Below are 16,685 nucleotides of genomic sequence, written 5' to 3' on the forward strand. Positions count from 1 at the left end.
TCAGTATACATATATATATATATATATATATATATATATATATATATATATATATATATATATATATATATATATAGTGCCACAGCATGCCTTGAAAACCCTTCACATGAGGTAGAAGCTTCGTGCTATGTAAGGAGCAACAATGATTAATCGGTTTTTACTCACTATATAATTACCTAGAGCACACCCTAATAACCCTAATTCTTTAAAGGAGTTTCACTTCACATTAAAAATTCAGAGCACTTTCTTATGTGTTAGGGCTGCAAGGGAATTGTCAAAGTGTTTATTTGTACCAGTTTTTAGAAGAGAGCCTTGCAAAGGCTTCACAGATTCCATTTATGGTTTGGGGCTGGTATTTCAGAAGGATAAAGAGGATGCTGGTCCCAAACTGTTAGTCAGAACAACCTTTCTAAATACCGTTGCCTTAGGATTATAATCAGCTGCATTATTACACTGTGTAGCCAATTATTTCTATCCCTCAATTACACACCCCCTTTTAATTATATCAATTACAAATATATCACGTCCCCCCAAGCTAACTGTATTAATTAAGATGCCACAATCCACTCCACGCAGTCCCGCTTTCCATAAAGGAAGTGGCCATTACACATATTTCAATCATCTCAGACTGGACGATTTCAAGAGCCCCTGGTAATGCACATCTCACCAATGCCTCCAACCCCTTAATAGGCTCCTCTGGTGATAAATAATGAATGTGTGTAATCCTCCACTTAAATGTAGCCGTCAAGGGCTCTGCGAGCCACAGAGCGCGTTTCTGGGCTTTCTGTCTGAATCATAAAGCCTGAGACTGAGTCTTGGTCTGTGGTCGCTGCTACCAGTTTTACCAACAGTTGTAGCTCATGTTTTCACTAACCTTAAATCTGGAGGTAATAAGGGCATGATGTTATTACTCTGGTGGAGTGTTACCACCAGGTTTTGCAGGAATCTCTAAATAAACCCCTTGGTGTCTATTTGAAGGTGTGCACTAAGCTTATGAGCACATGCTTGGCTTTCACAGCAATCCGCACTGCAAAATATATATACATATATATATATATATATATATATATATATATATATATATATATATATATATATATATATATTAAACAGCACTCCTGGTCCACTTTTTCCTTCACTCGAAAAAACCAGAGTCGAGGCCCCAATGCAGTTCCCGGTGCTTCAGGTTTTATTAGGCACAAAAAACCCTACGCGTAGCCAAATTCATTGTGAATTTGGCCACATGGCATTATGCGACGCATCATTGGAATTATGAAAGGACACTTGCCCACTAGGGCAAAACTTGAACTTTGGTGGTAATATTAATCAATGCAAATAATGCTGATGTGAACTATTAGCGGCCAGCCCACTTGGGCCAAATGAGTTGTGTTTCACAGTGTATCGCAATGAGAATGCATATCCTGTTCAAATAATACGTTATAGCATGACAATAATGCGATGGAAATGATTTAAATGAATTTACATTTTATAAATGTTAATTTGCAAATTGAAAGACATTGTAACAACGAAAATAACTTGTTTATGTCTATAGATCATGTGTGACTCTTAAACACGGTAATTTTCACTTTAAAAGAATGGCAGTACACCTAAGCTCCACCCGTGAGCAAGAGATCGGCTGATCTCGAAACGCGTAGGGTTTTTTGTGCCTAATAAAACCTGAAGCACTGTGAACTGCATTGGGGCCTCGACTCTGGTTTTTTCGAGTGAAGGAAAAAGTGGACCAGGATTGCTGTTTAATACTTAGGGGCTGGCAAACCCCGTCGAGTGCCCGCCGTCGCAAGAGGCAGAAGCACGCCATCCGTGTGTGTGTGTGTGTGTATATATATATATATATATATATATATATATATATATATATATATATATATATATATATATATATATATATATATATATATATATATATATATATATATATATATATATACATGCATATGTCAAACAATCCCTGAAATAGTGTCATAAAATTTGGTTTAGTTGCCACACTTCAGTGACATCACAAAGGACTCGGCTCTCGGTTTTGTCCTTTGTGATTCCGCAGCACTGCTTAGTGCTATGTGGTTTCAGGCCATTTATCATATGTTTAATAACTGACATCGGAGCGGCGGGGGGCAATACATTATAATTCTTTCTTTCTAAGGAACCAATGTCTTTTTATTTAACATAGTTGTTAAAAACATCACACTCGTTTATATAGATTTTATTAGATTACAGCTGATCACACTGGTGGACGAGGTAAACACAGCTCAAGCGCACTCATGCTGTGTCTGACAGGAACGTTTACAGGGACAATGCCACAATGGAAGGAGACTGGCTGTAAAGCCTATGCAGTGCAGTGGTGTGGGAAGACACAAATGTATTTATCAATTTATCATATTAGTAATCTGCGCTCTGTGTGCGTGTGCGTGAACACAGTGTGCTCACGCCCATACACACCTCCTTTTGTTACGGCTAATTTACCTCTTGTTGTACAATATCAGGCAGCAAATATTGCATTAGAAATTCTTATTAAAGTGATTCATGTGTAATAAAATAAGTACAGGGGCCAAAGTTTTTTCTTAGAATCACAGTGCTCAGGATGCTAAATATAGAGGCATGCTAAATCTTGATTCCACGGCACGCCCCTTTCTTCCACCACCCTACAATCCCTGTCGCTTTAACTCTTGCGGGTTCTTTTTCACCACTACTTTCTCCCTTTGTTTATCCGCACAGCTATTCTGATCACAATGACCAGCTCTCCAGTTATAATTGGCTAAAAGGAAGCCAGCAACATGATTTAAAATAGAAATAACATTAAAATAGCCCACAGCTTTCTGCACTGGGGGCTGGATTGCCCCCTGTGTTATGGGTGAGGCAGGTGGAATCTCACAGCAGGCTGTTCCCCAGGGAGGGAACTGAGGTCTCTACATACACACACATTATTTTCTGTGATTGTAGATGCCAATCCTGAAAGTGGAAGATCCACCAAGCAATCCAGAAATAGGCAGATTTACCTTCCACCCTCCTCCACAGCTGATCCCCACCAAGGAAGAGATATATCACTCATTAGTAACAATTTTTGTTCTTGTCTTGTAAAGTTTTATTTATAGTGTCCGATCTGATTGATTACAAGATTGTTCTAATGATTTGCAAGGAATTTCTGAGACAAGTGGGTGTTTCTTAGCAACAAATGTACTTACCTACAGTTTTAGCCCCTGCCTTAATCCTGAGGTAAAATCCCTCAGTCAGAGTTGAGAATAGGGTGTGTGGTGTGTACATGCGCATGACAAATGTGCATTCACGCTACGTGTGAAAGAAACAATCCCACTCAATAACTAACGTCTTACCAGGTACTGTTCACGCATCGACCACAGGTAAATGATACAAGGTTGAGCCTTCACAGATGCCAGTCATGCAAGGCACCTTTGTACTCATTGCTATCACCACTTCGCGCAAGCGGAGATCGACAACAGCGCCCATTGTGCTCTGCGACCTACCTATATGGTAAAGTCCAATCCAGTCCGTGGGGTCCACCTCCTCCTTAATATCCCAGTGAATGATGAGGTTCTGTGAATGGCCCAGGGTGTACTCATAAATGCTGGCAGTCAGGCTGGAGCGACTCTCTGACGTCACCAGGTCCGTGTCGCTGTTGGCACGCTGGAAGTTCAGGTTCTCAGACATGGCTCCTTGGGCAGCCAGGCTCTGGAGGTTCTCCGGGCTCAAGGTGTACCGGAGTTGGGGGTTTCGCCGCCGCACGAAAAGGAGGTGTTCCCGAGCTGAGCTTGCCATCTTGTCAGGTCTGCTTGCAAATGTCTTCCTTAAGGGTCTGCAAAGAACAAATACAAGTGTTAGGGCCAAGGAAGGAGTGTCAAGTGCAGAGCTGTCAGCAGACAGGACATGGTCAATGCACTCCCCCCGAAACACCAATCATTCACCTTTTCCTCCACGAGGACCCACAGGTATGTAAAACATCCTTTGAACGCTTGTCGGTGCAAGTTAGCATTACCTCAATTTGCCATTTATTAAACTGCTTCACACAGTTAGCTGCCAGGGTGTACGCATGCGCATTCAAAACATGCACCAGAAATATTCTGCTGACCATGTTGTACATATACAAAGTCCTTAAAAAGGCATCACGTTGTGATGTATGTTTTCTGCTGCAGATCCTGACGTTTTTATTCCACTTTCTAACTCACCATGGAATTGATGCTGTTTTAATCATTCCTCATTACTTCCAAACCATTTAATCCACTATACATCAAAATTAGCTCCAATTTTTTTTTACATTGGTCTGTGATTGTCGAACATATTTAAGAAACTTCTGTCTTTGACTGAAAAAGACTTTTATTATAAGCTCCTTTAACGTTTCGACTTGGTTAGACACTTGATTTTCTGCCCAAATCGGAATTACAAGTGATGCAGGAAAGCCGCGACTGTGAAGTCCCCTCAACCCAGGGCTTTAAGTGGGAAAAAACTGGGGGTGCTCTAAATGCGGCGGGGCAAACCTCAAAGGGGTGTGGCCTATCTAAGTAGGGGCGTGGTCTAAATAAAGATAACTAGTGTAGCAGTACCACCTGATCTGACAAGCCGTCAGCTCTAGGACTCCTCAGAGTGTCATTAGAGTTGGAATTCCCCACCCAGGCTTGCTCCCTCCCCTCCTAAGAAAACATGCCTCTGTCAGAGATCCATCCACCCCCTTCTTTTTAAAACACTTTGCCGAAGCAGTGCTTTGCGGAAAGGCAATCTGCAAATGTGGCCACTTTTTTTAGCGTGCCCGGACGATTTCTTTATCCCAATTCAACCCTGCTGACCTGCAGTAAACTGCATGGTGGATAGGTCTATTTTCAAAACCGCTTTTAGGAAGCAGTCACTTTACCTGAAAGATAAAGCTCAAGGGTAAAACGTCCTCCTTCATCGTATATAGTACTTTAGAAGTTGTCATTTGCTCAAAATAAACCCTAAATTTTCTTGCGTGACACTATCCTATTTAAAAAAAAATCTCAATTGGTTTTGAGGTTTGGTGCTCAGACCAGGCTAGTTCTGTAGTGCTCCGCACCGTCCTATCTGGTTACGTCCCTCAGATAGGTCCAGTTCACATAACGTTTCTAAAAAGGTATCTTATCATTGGAATGAGGTGTTTTTGGAAAAAATGGCGTTAGTTTGGTACTTACATAAACAGGAAAATCCGGACGGGATGAACCCAAATGCCACAGTTGAGAGCTCTGCCGGCCTCGGGCAAATGCGCGATAGTCAACTCAGAAACTGGCAATCGAAGAGGTACGTCAGAATCGGAGGGCCGAAGTGGACTTTAAAGGAAGACCTTATAATCGAGATCAGGCACGCAACGCCCATTGGTTTCAAAGGGCTTCAGCCCTCCCTGTCATGTGTGGCAGCCTGGGCTGACACAGCTTCCCGGGCACACACATCCGCACTCGAATACCTCACAGGTCTGTAAAAGACCATTTGCATGTTAATGATTCTTGGTAGTTTTTTCACCCCTTCTTAGAGCCCCTGCATCTCCACACTTCCTACTACTGGAATAATGAGGCCACCCCCACCCCTGAAATTTTTCCTTCTTAGCCCCTCCCGAAATTTGGCTCCAGTTGCACCTCTGATCGGGCTGGTGTGGGGATGCCAGGGGTACTGGGAGAGCATTAGCTTGATTTGCTTAAGTATGTGTGTAACAATAGTTCAAGAAAAAAAAAGAAAACAGACTACCTCTTCAAGATCCGAAAATTGCACCCGATAGAGACCCGTTTTGAGGCCTCCTGAAAATAACTGCTGGTGCTCAGACCCGGTCAGACCCGGCCCACTTAAAGCCCTGCCGCAACCACATACTGCTGGTCAAACCTGGCGAGATATTCATGGAGAAAACGGCCTGGGACGGAGCAAAGCTCTGTAGTTCCAAACAATAGTTAGTAGGACTCCCCATTCTTCCCAGGAAAACATTTTACGGTGCAGTGATGCTGGGAGCAGGATTCCGACTGCGGTTCTCCGGCACCAAATATAATGTTGGCCATGGTCTACCACCTCAAGATTATGATGCTCTTTTTAGAGTGGGTCTAAAATCTTCGAAACGAGAGTCTACATTTCACCTTGAGGACTGAAATAGGTGCAATCACCTCGGAGGTGAAGGCCCTCAACTAAGTGCTGAACAGATGCTTTTGGGGTGTCGTTTTTCATGATGAGGTTTGAGGGGGGAGCTACTTGATCTACCAGACACTCTAAAAGATCTGCAAGGGATTCCGCATACATTTACAGCAGGACCCCTTCCTTGGCCTAGAGGAAATGCCAAAGGCACAGGTTGCCTATGCAATATATCATTCTCGCAATAATGTGGACTGCTGTGATGGGGTCTTTAGGGTATGTATTGAGGACCACACAGACAGCAGACTATTTTCTTTATATCTCTGGTGGCAACTTTAAGGAGATACAAAGGCCAACCCCCGTGATGGTGGAGGTCTTCTGGCTCACTGGCAGGGCCGGACTGGCCATAGCGGGCACCGGGCGTTTCCCCGGTAGGCCGCTAGGGTGGGGGCCGGTTTTGGGCACCTGGGGGGCCGTTTTTGTTACGGGGGGTCGGCAATGTCGGCCCCCGGTAACATAATTGGCCGAAAACGGCCGTCGCAAACTGCTCACCTGCACCCCCCTGGCCCCAGGGGGGGCCAGCTGAACATTTTGCCAGGGCCGGTTTCTGTTCTCAGTCCGGCCCTGCTCACTGGAAGTTGTGTTTTGAGTCTACCTGACCTAGATACCTCTTAATCATATTCATTAAAGAGGCCTTGCTTTGTGGCGATGTCATATATCACAAATTTGAGCAGTTTTTGAGTTATTTCATGTACGAGGCTTTATTTGAGTGTATTAAAGGGCAGTATTGAACTGATGTCACGGTCATCTTTTATCGTCAAAGTCTTCTCTTGGAGCATCATCCTGCCTTCAAAGAGGTTTTACTGAGCTAAGTTTCACAGGAGCAGGTGGTTTATTCCTGGATCGGAGTTACAAATAGGTCAGCAGAGATGAGTCCACGAGATGATCTTTCTGTGTATTTTGTGGCCGTCTGGCAGGATCTAAACGCTCCCATGACTACGCTCACCCAACAGATGGTACCTTCCTTTGGGTTTCCCCTGCCACAGGGCAATCTTCGGTCTGTTGGTCAGGATAGGCATGGCAGTGAGAGATGACTGCTTCATGTTTAGAGGTACAGTGGGGCTCCGTATCAGACATCTGCCGGGGAGTTACTTGAGCATCCCTTGCAACCATTACACTACACTGCAAGTGTGGACCACTCTAGCATCGGAATGTGATTCGTGGATACCCTTGAAAGTACTAGAAGAATAATGCATCTCATCAGTAAAAATAAAATACTCCAAACGACACAGGCAAAAGTTTTGTTATATTAGTTGTGATTTTAGTCAAATACAAGAATACTGCTTGGGTATTGGTTAATTGATTGTGGAGTGTTTATCTTTATCTGGAATCCTACCACTGGTCTATTGGCAGCAGCGGCAACAATTGTTACAGACTAAGTAAAACAGGATTATAAAGGCACCTTTTCAGAGGCGTCTAAAAACCTACGTGCGAAGAGAAAATTCTGAGGGACTTAGGCAAAAGAATGAAAGTTCCTAAGACAACTTGGGTAAGAGTCAGTAATCAGTACAGGACCTCTGCTCATTGAAAAGAGTCAGGCAGCAGCAAGCTCACAGCTGGAAATGGGGCTGTGAGGTGGAAAGTAGGCTGAGATGGAGAGAGAGTGTCCATAGCCCAGGCAAGGCAAGAAGGACAAGTTTACAGCTGGCAGAGAGGGGAAAAGAAATGAACTTTCTCAGAAGCTGTAAAAAGGATAAAAACATGAAGATGCAGTGGCTTCAATCTCTGGAGCCAGAGCCAATCATAAAACCCCTATATTTCACAGGGTTCATAACTCCACAAATAAAATCCATCGAAGGCGAACATGAGATTCCCCCGTGATCATGGTATGCGCTGCTACGTAACTGAACGAGGTAGAATCTTGTTCACTTACCTCACAGGTCATAACAATCGTTTTTTTAATTCAAATTTCACTGAAATGTCATGGAATGACAACAGCTCAACTGAGGAAGATAACGTTTGGGAATATGTCAAAGATGCAAAAGTTTTGCTTCAAAACAAATGAAATGTACAGTGGCTGTTTTAAACTAATTCGTCATAAAAGCTGCCCTTCGGACCGTCAAACTCTAGCATTTAACACATGCATTCTGTTCACTTCTGCAGATTTAAAACAAATCTTTAATCCCGACCTCCCTGCTCTGGGCTTTATGGTGGGCTCACACATTGCATTTGTACCTCGCCCACATAAGCATACATTTCTTGAAATGAATGTACTAACAGCAAAGTTTTCAGTCAAAGTCCATTAAGATAAAACCACGAAAAATAGATACACTTTAGTAATTTTAAAATGTAAACTACTTCTACGAAATTACAACGAAGGAATTGACACAATTTGAACATCAAGAAATACTATTATTGACCAAAATATTAGTGGAAGAGACATCACTTGCTATTTCACTACCAATGACATCACAGGAAGTGAAACTGCACAACCTATCAATTTAATAACCAGCGAGTGCCCTTTTTCACACGACCTTCTTCAAATGCAGCGTATTCATCAATATTCATTGATAACACGTATAAACAATCAGCTACTAAAAGCTGCACGAAATAAAATGCATACTTGCTTGTTTAGGCTCATTAATCAGACTGTTTAAATCACAGGTTGGCCAGCAGTAACCATGAGGTAGCCATTATACCCTACTTGATGCCCTATATTCCACCCAGCGTTTGTTTTGTTTCTATAAAAGTGATTTTTAGGGAGATATTTTGATGTCACCTCCACAGGACAATTTCAGCCAATTATCAAACTTCTCTCTGACATGCTGCATAAAGATGACAGCAAGAAGAAAAGACTACCACTGCCTCTTAAGCCATGTAAATAAAGGTGGTAGTACTTGTGCAAGAACGGGATGGTGTCAAACATAATCAAATGTACGTTTTGACGGACAAAATCATTGCAGTTTAGAGTTTAATGAAATAACTTAAATGTGGAAATGCATCTGAGTGGGTAATGGGTCACGTGCTCAGCCAGTAAACTGAGGTGCATGGGCTTAGTACCTCACTGCCCTCTTTCTGATGTCACGTTCGCTGTGCTTTCCGTGTGCAGTGCCTGTCCGAACTCCTGGAATTTCCATACTGTTTTGTATTTCCGTATGCTTTTTATGTCTCGACTTTCTCAGATGTGGCCGCGGTGTCACAAGCTGGCCTCATGAAGACACGGAAATAACTGCAACGATGAGTTTCCTCACTACGAGTTTTGAGTGGAGTTACATCAAAGTAGAGCGAGGGGTCGGGTGGATATTTATCTCTAAACTCAGGTTTCCTTTCTTCACAAGCTGTGTGATCCTGGGCAGGTCCCTGCATCTCCCTCTGCCTCAGATGCATCAGCTGCCATTGCAACAACTGGCCACCGGGTCCTCAATATGAACTGTTGCTTGCAAGTGAAACGGACGTGTCCTGTCGCTGCTGTTGGGTACTACCACCCCTTTACCTCACCAGTGTTTACGGTAAGGAGGCCTGAATTCACCATCTGTGAAAATGATGACGACGTCACTGTCACCAGGGGGAGGTAAGCCCTAACGCATGTTCAGTAATAAAATCACGAGTTGAATCCAAGCATTCTGCCAAAGTTCAAGTCATTACTATGAACACGTGTGGGGTGGCTAGTGACGTGGTCCTCTCAAGTGACGTCAGTGCCAGGTTTCAGATACCATAGCCTCTCTGCCATCCAAAGCAGCATACATTCTGAACCAGACAGCTCCACTTTTCACCACGGGGGCCCAATTCAATGATTGGAATCTGCCTGCTAATCCATCTATGCACTCGTTTATCCAATTGTTTCATTTATCGATTCATCCATTTCTTCCATTCAGCCAGCCCGCCCGTTCAGTTCCAGCCTGCCCCTAGCCTGCCCAGAACATAGCTTGTCTGCTCCTGTCCATCATGGGCTGTTGACTGGCCCTATGAGGAATCCGGAGTTATCCCAGAAGGGATGCCCAGGCCAGCGGCAGGTACGTGGAACTGAAACAAAGCAGACACGAAGAAAAGCCCGGAGGGTTTGGTGTCTGTCAAAAAACAAAAGCAATCACACAGCACTGGACCACTGCTGCTCGCACCCCGACGCCATCTCCGACAGAGCCTGACAATCTGCATTCCGGGGGGCTTGAGGAGACAACCACAGACCCACGTCTCAGGCACGCAGTATTTCGGGGTACCAGAGACAGACACAACACAGGGAAGCGCAACCAGTGAAACGCGAGAACAGTGTGATCGCAGCAGCGGATTAAGAAACGAGTAGACGAATACAAACATTTCATTTGCAGCCAATTGAGAACAAACCTTGATCCAGCCCCTAAGAGCCGGCAGACGTCCCCCTGCTGACCTCTCCAGCGGATCACGACATTACACCCATCCGTGGATGGGTGGTAACAGGGGAAACAAACGCTTCTCTCATCCTCGCTCACACATCCACGTCGCCTTCACTTCCTCGAATAGCAACTTCGAGCTTGTTCGCCACAGCGCCATCTAGTGACCGCATAGCCGAACAGTAAGCGGAGAAGGCCAGTAATAACCATAATACTGACTAGACTTGGAATCTCTATCGGTGAAAAAAACGGGGAGGGGTCTTGACAACTAAATCGAGGCTCTTCTTTCTTCGTTTCTTCGGGCAGCAGGGCGTTACAAATGGATCCTAACGCCCTGCCCGACATAAACATGGCCTAAAGAAGGACACCTGGTCTGGGGACCAAGCAAGATGGATTGGGGAGAGGTTGTGGTACGGCCAGAGCGGCCCACTTTAGAACTGGGAAACCAGGTTCGAGTCCTGGCGTTGGCTCAACATCCTGTGATTCTGGGCAAATCATGTAATCTGCATGTGCCAAAAATATACACAAAATAAATCTGACCGTGTGTAATATCACCGGTGTTTATGTAAAGCGAACTAATGCCCATGGGCCAAGATCGGGCTGTATAAAACTGCAAAAAATGGATCTGAATATTGTTCTTTCATTTCTGGGCGAAGAGCGGTTTTCTTAATTTAGAAATACAGTATTAAGGGATATAAATTAAGAAGGAAACGCCAAAAACGCTGGGCCCTGGAACAAGTACTCGTGAGCCCTTGAGGTTGTCACCACCCCTGCGTGTACCTAGTTGTATACCTGCAACCACGATTCCTTAGTTTGTGCTGACCACCTCAGTATGGATGACTTGCAGGCGCCATCTACAGATCTGTAAAGAATGATTAACCCAGGGCCTTCCGGAAACAAGACCTACACCTGACCCCCATTACCGGCACCAAGGCTGATGAAGACAACTGTGATTTGCATCACAAAGTATCTGTCCAAGGGATTGTGAATAACGCACCATGGTGCTGCCTTAGAAAACATCACTACTCACAACACAGTGATATGTGTCTCGGCGAGAGAAAGTCAGTGGTAAAATCTAACAACGGAGCGTGCCATGCTTAAAAAAAAGTGAACAATTCTGTGGCAACTTGTTTTTTTCTGTGGATGCAATGCATCATGTTTAGCACAAAGAATACAGATAGTTCGATACCTTTATGTGGCCACTGTGGTAAATAAGTAAGCAGGACTGGCTTTAGGGCAGTGCACTGGGCGCTGACCTCAAAGGGGGCCGGGGGCGGGGGGGCGGCGCTGTGTTTAACAATAACTTTTTATTAAAGAGATGAGGGGCGCTTTTTCCCGGTGGTAGTGAGAGAATCCGGGGATGCAGTCATGGGTGTGGGGGTGCCAAAAATGATAGCTGCACCGGGCGCCACCAGCGCTAAAGCCGGCCCTGTAAGTAAGCAATTCCCCTTCTTCGTGAGACAGCCACCAAGCTATCCTGGTCCATAGCTCTCTTCGTCTGCTTATTTTTGCGAAAGATGCTGCACCAATGTGTAAAGGAGAGATTTCAGGTTTCCGCTCCTAACAGTGCCAGGTAGCTCACTAGCTTTGTTATTATTGACTCAAGGAAGGAATTAAAGTTGAAGCCAGAGAAAAAACCAACACATGTTTATCTTGTTGATGTTCGTACAAAGTCATCAGTAATTATGTGCGGGCCTGGAATACCGAGTGGTAACTATCGATATACCTCAGTATCGAGGTCTAAATATCAAAGACAAACAGGTCGACTTTTAAGTATATAGGTAAGCATAGGTTTACTATATTTTCACTCCACATATGTGTACCCTCACAAGGTACATCTCTTTAAAAAAAATGCGTAGAAATGGAGTTAAGAAGAATACATTTTAACTATAAGCACTTCCTCGATGTTTTTGTCTTCGAAATGTGTGTCTTGTTATTGTGCTAAGTGGTCACTGTTGTGTAGGAGCTTGAACTGCGAAGACAAACAGCCTCATACATTTCCATACATAGCAACAGACAGCTATATATTTTTATTTGGGGTTGTATGTGGTAATGTCCAATGACCGCCTTCTACCAGCTATAGATGTCGCTTCAGGGTTGTTTTTAACTCCTGTAGCACGGAGCTTTCTCGAACAGCTGATAGAAGTGATTTTAGGGCGCTGGTCCTAGAGAGAGGAAAAATCTGAACGTGGGAGTTGCAGAGAAGAGTTTGAAGATTTTGATTGGCAGATCCTCGTTTATGGGTGGGAGTGTGCAGTGCAGAAGGCGCATAAGGGTTTAAAAAGTAGTGAGGGGATAGACCATGGAGGATTTTATCAAATCATGTTAGTAGATAGAAAAGTGATCGATTTTAGCTGATAGACAGCTTGATGAACATCAGTTTAAGTGCTAGTTTGCCTGCATTGATTAATTACGGCTTTAATGGCAACGTTTATACCTTTCTGAAGAGGATGAGGGGGAAGGGTGTTGGGGCATTGCCACTCGTAGGATATTCCAGTGGTCCAATTTATTAGGTATTAGTGCATTCATCAACACTTTAGCTGTGTGAAAGGACAACTGGACAGGCATTTCATATGTTTAATATTGTATGTCTTGCTGTGGTAGCAGTGATAGCGAGGAATGTTTCCATATGCACTGAGGGACCGAACAGAACACCAAGGATTCTGATCGATGATGCGAGCGCCAAGGGGCTGGGGGAAATAAATTGATTAAGTTAAGTCAGGAGAGAGTAGTAGAATAAGATACCACTGATCCCCGTGCGACACCGACTGAAAGTGAGGTCCAAGTGTATAGTTTGATGTCCAGCCAACCAAACAAGAGCTCTCAGAAGCATAAAAGAAGAATCATTTTCTGGCAGAGCCACAGATCTATAGTGAGTTAAGGAAGGATAGTAGAGTCGGATGATCCACAGCGTCAAGTACAGGAGTTAGATCAAGGAACATGATAGCAGATGAGTGATGACTGAGACCAGGTGAGTTAGCGATGCCGCCAACATATCGGAGCACTGCCAACTCTCAGGCACCCCTGTATAGAATGCACTCTGGCGCGCCCCACTTCCATGCTAGCTACCATAGGCTCCCCCCATTCCTCAGACCACATCAACTATGTGTGCATGGCATGCAGGGCTTAGTGGGCTATAGCACTTTTTTTTCATTGCTAAATTCCCTAGCCTCCATTGTTACTTGTTGTCCATAATCCATTACTCCCCCGACAATGGAACCTACTGCGGAGCAGTTTCTGACCACTGTGGGAGTGAGAGTGTTAGGCGACCTGTTCCCCAATGGCGACTATATGTCCCTTCAAGGCTATAGGGAGAGAGGGGGCAGCTTCCCCATAGCTGTCCTGTATTATTATCAGCTACATTCACCGTCAAAGGATGTATTCTCCAGGTCCTCAGCAAGTATATAGCAGTGGAGCAGTGGGACACTGATAAATCTATTTCTTTTCTATACTTAGAAATCATGACAGGTGGACCCCATGACTTTCTGGTTGTCACACAGGAGTGGGAAAGGGAGCTTAGTGGAGAAGTGTGGCTCAATGGTTTGAGTGGCAGACCCTGATGCAGAGATCTGGTCCAGGACCAGGGTTCAATTCTCGCCTCGGCGGGTCTTGGGCTCAATTTCCTCAGACCTGATAATTCTTGGCTCGGTGCCTAATTTAATCATGGGTCCCACGATGCAACTCTGGGCAATAGCTTGCTTAATCTTCACAATGGCCCCAACAGTGCTAGGATGCCTGGCTTTCACCCTGGGGGTGCCCAGGAGTGGGCAATTCACAGGGAGAGGCCAGGAAGGGTTCCTCAGCGGTATGCTTACAGCGCCTTGATGCCCCGTCTGGGGTGATATGTGCGCTATACAAGCAACACTACATTTACATTTACATTCCAGTATCAGAAAACGTGTGGGCATTGTTGCACTCAAGTTATAAATAAACAATTTGTTAGATCTGACAGCCTTAGGGTGGTCTTCCTCCCAAACCTTTTGCCTAACACCTTCATTTTTTTGCTGATCTAACTAAGCACTTTACCACTGCTAACCAGTGCTAAAGTGCATGCTTGCACTCTAAACATGTTGAATTTGGCTTCCCCCAATTATCACATTTAATATACTGCTAAGTCCATAGTAAATTGGGATTGCATGAACCCAGGGCATGTACATTAAATGATACTAGTGGGCCTACAGCAGATATTGTCCCACCCACTTAATTAGACTTTAAACATGTCTTAGGTCTGCCATTGCAGCCTATGTGTGTAGTTTAAACTGCCATTTCGACCTGGCAAGATAAATCTTTTCGAAAAACAGTGAGAGAGAAAGGGTATTCTGTAAGAGAATACTCCTGGTCCCCTTAATCAATATCAGTGTGTATACCGCCCGGGCTATCACCATTGGTCCTGACGAAAACCTTATAATCACTCCAAAGGTTGAAACATGTAGACCATTTTTTATCTCTCCATAAAAACTTGCGACACCAGAGGCTAAAATAATTCGGCACGGTGTCCCATTACTAATTTTAATGTTGCTCAGTTTCTCCGGAATAAAATTTTTGTAGTGAGTAAAACTGGACAACTTTTAATCACCTTTTTTCCTACCCCCAAGAAAAACTTGCTCCACTGTAGTCAGGTGTCGCAGCACACCCGGATGGCACTTGGCTATTCGGGTGGGACCCCGATGATGAAGCATGTCACCAACTAGTTTGGTGAGTGAGGGGTCTTCTAACAAAGGATGAATCTGTCCTTTGTATTTCCTTTGTGCACCTCTATCTCTCTAGCTGGCTTGGCAGTTCGGGCTGGACTGTTCCCATGAGGCACAGGGTCAGACTGATTTGCATATAGCCATGTCTGAACTGGGGTGGCAGAGTGGGCTAAAGAACGGTGATGTATTAAACCCAGATCTTTTGACTGGGTGTGAGTGTTTGATTGATTCAGATGCTCCGTCCATCACCACCCCCTTTTGTACCGCTTATGGCCGCCATAAGTGTGGCAGGGTATGCTCAGACGTGAGTCCCTTGCTCACTTTGCCACTGGATTCAAGCAAGCGGGGCTGAAGACGGCTGGAATGCCAGAAACCGGTCCTCAGAAGCTTGTTTCCGGTCCAGGTAAGACATGGCTTGGCAGTTCGGGCTGGACTGTTCCCATGAGGCACAGGGTCAGACTGATTTGCATACAGCCATGTCTGAACTGGGGTGGCGGAGTGGGCTAAAGAACAGTGGTGGATTAAACCCAGATCTTTTGACTGGGTGTGAGTGTTTGATTGATTCAGATGCTCCGTCCATCACCACCCCCTTTTGTACCGCATATTTCACTGTATGCACCGTAGACTTTTCAATCATTGTGCGCTACTGAGATCTGTGCTTCCTGTTGTTGTCACCAACAATGTTGTCCTTCCTTAACTACTCAATAAAACCTTTAAAAAACATTCGAGAGCACTGATCAAAGAGCACATATATGGAGTTAGGCAGTTAAGTACTAAAGGGAGTAGAAGAGAAGCTGTGAGACTGGCTGACTGTTTGAAGGTGAGGAAGGACGGACCACAGCCCTCTTTTGTAATGGTGTGATCTCTGCAGATGTGAAGCCAGATGTGTGGAAGTGGCTAAAGAGGTTAAGCATGCGAAGAGAAGAGGATAGTTGGTTTTTGGGTTAAAGGGATTAGCAGATGTGACTATGGTGCCAAGCTTCAGGTTGCAGTAAAGTGGGAAAGCAGAGAAGAAAGGTGTGAGAGTGATGGGTTTTTAGGGAACAGAGATGGGACACTGACTGGTGTTGGAAGGGTTGCTCTAATGGTGTGTTTTGGAGAAGAGTTTGGTGGAGGGCATCAACAAAGGGTAGGAGTTTGTGGTAAATGTATGCAGTGGAGAGGGTACATTTTCAATTGTGTGTCCAAGCCATTGTAGAGAAAAACTAAGGCCCTCATTACCAGTGGCCTTGTAATTAGTAAGATATTTAATGAACCTGAAAAAATCTGACTCCGCCGAGTCAGAATTTATCAGGTGAATAAATACCACCTAATCACAGGTTTTTTGGGAAATAATGAGCAGAGGTTAGTGCTTACTCACCAAAACTCTTCATGTTCTAGTAAATAGTGAACCCCCCACCCCAGTTAAATAATCCACATTTTGTAAAGCTCGAACAATCACCCGTAAGGGTCTCCAGGCGCTGGGGGCCGTCGGGAAGGTTAAGCAAGCTATTGCCCAGAGTCACATGGTGCTGGACTAACCTGCCGCCGGCACCAGGGA

General features: G+C 44.5%; 1 protein-coding gene across 3 annotated transcripts in view; it reads right to left on the reverse strand.

The window, feature by feature from the left end:
• HECW2 (HECT, C2 and WW domain containing E3 ubiquitin protein ligase 2) overlaps positions 1-16,685 on the reverse strand; it is a 1,269,905-nt gene that overhangs the window by 1,017,578 nt on the left and 235,642 nt on the right. Inside the window, exons 1-2 of one of the 3 annotated variants that reach the window (XM_086955407.1) lie at positions 10,429-10,585; positions 3,498-3,826 (exon numbers count right to left, since the gene is read on the reverse strand). In XM_086955407.1, coding sequence (XP_086811533.1) covers positions 3,498-3,789 — 292 coding nt within the window. In that variant the 5' untranslated portion in view covers positions 3,790-3,826; positions 10,429-10,585. Of the gene's footprint in view, positions 1-3,497; positions 3,827-10,428; positions 10,586-16,685 lie in introns of those variants that run through there. The other 2 variants (XM_086955409.1, XM_086955408.1) reach the window with 2 other exon arrangements.

This window comes from Lissotriton vulgaris, chromosome 2_1 (genome assembly GCF_964263255.1).
Source record: "Lissotriton vulgaris chromosome 2_1, aLisVul1.2, whole genome shotgun sequence".
In the NCBI taxonomy this organism is placed as follows: Eukaryota; Metazoa; Chordata; class Amphibia; order Caudata; family Salamandridae; genus Lissotriton; species Lissotriton vulgaris.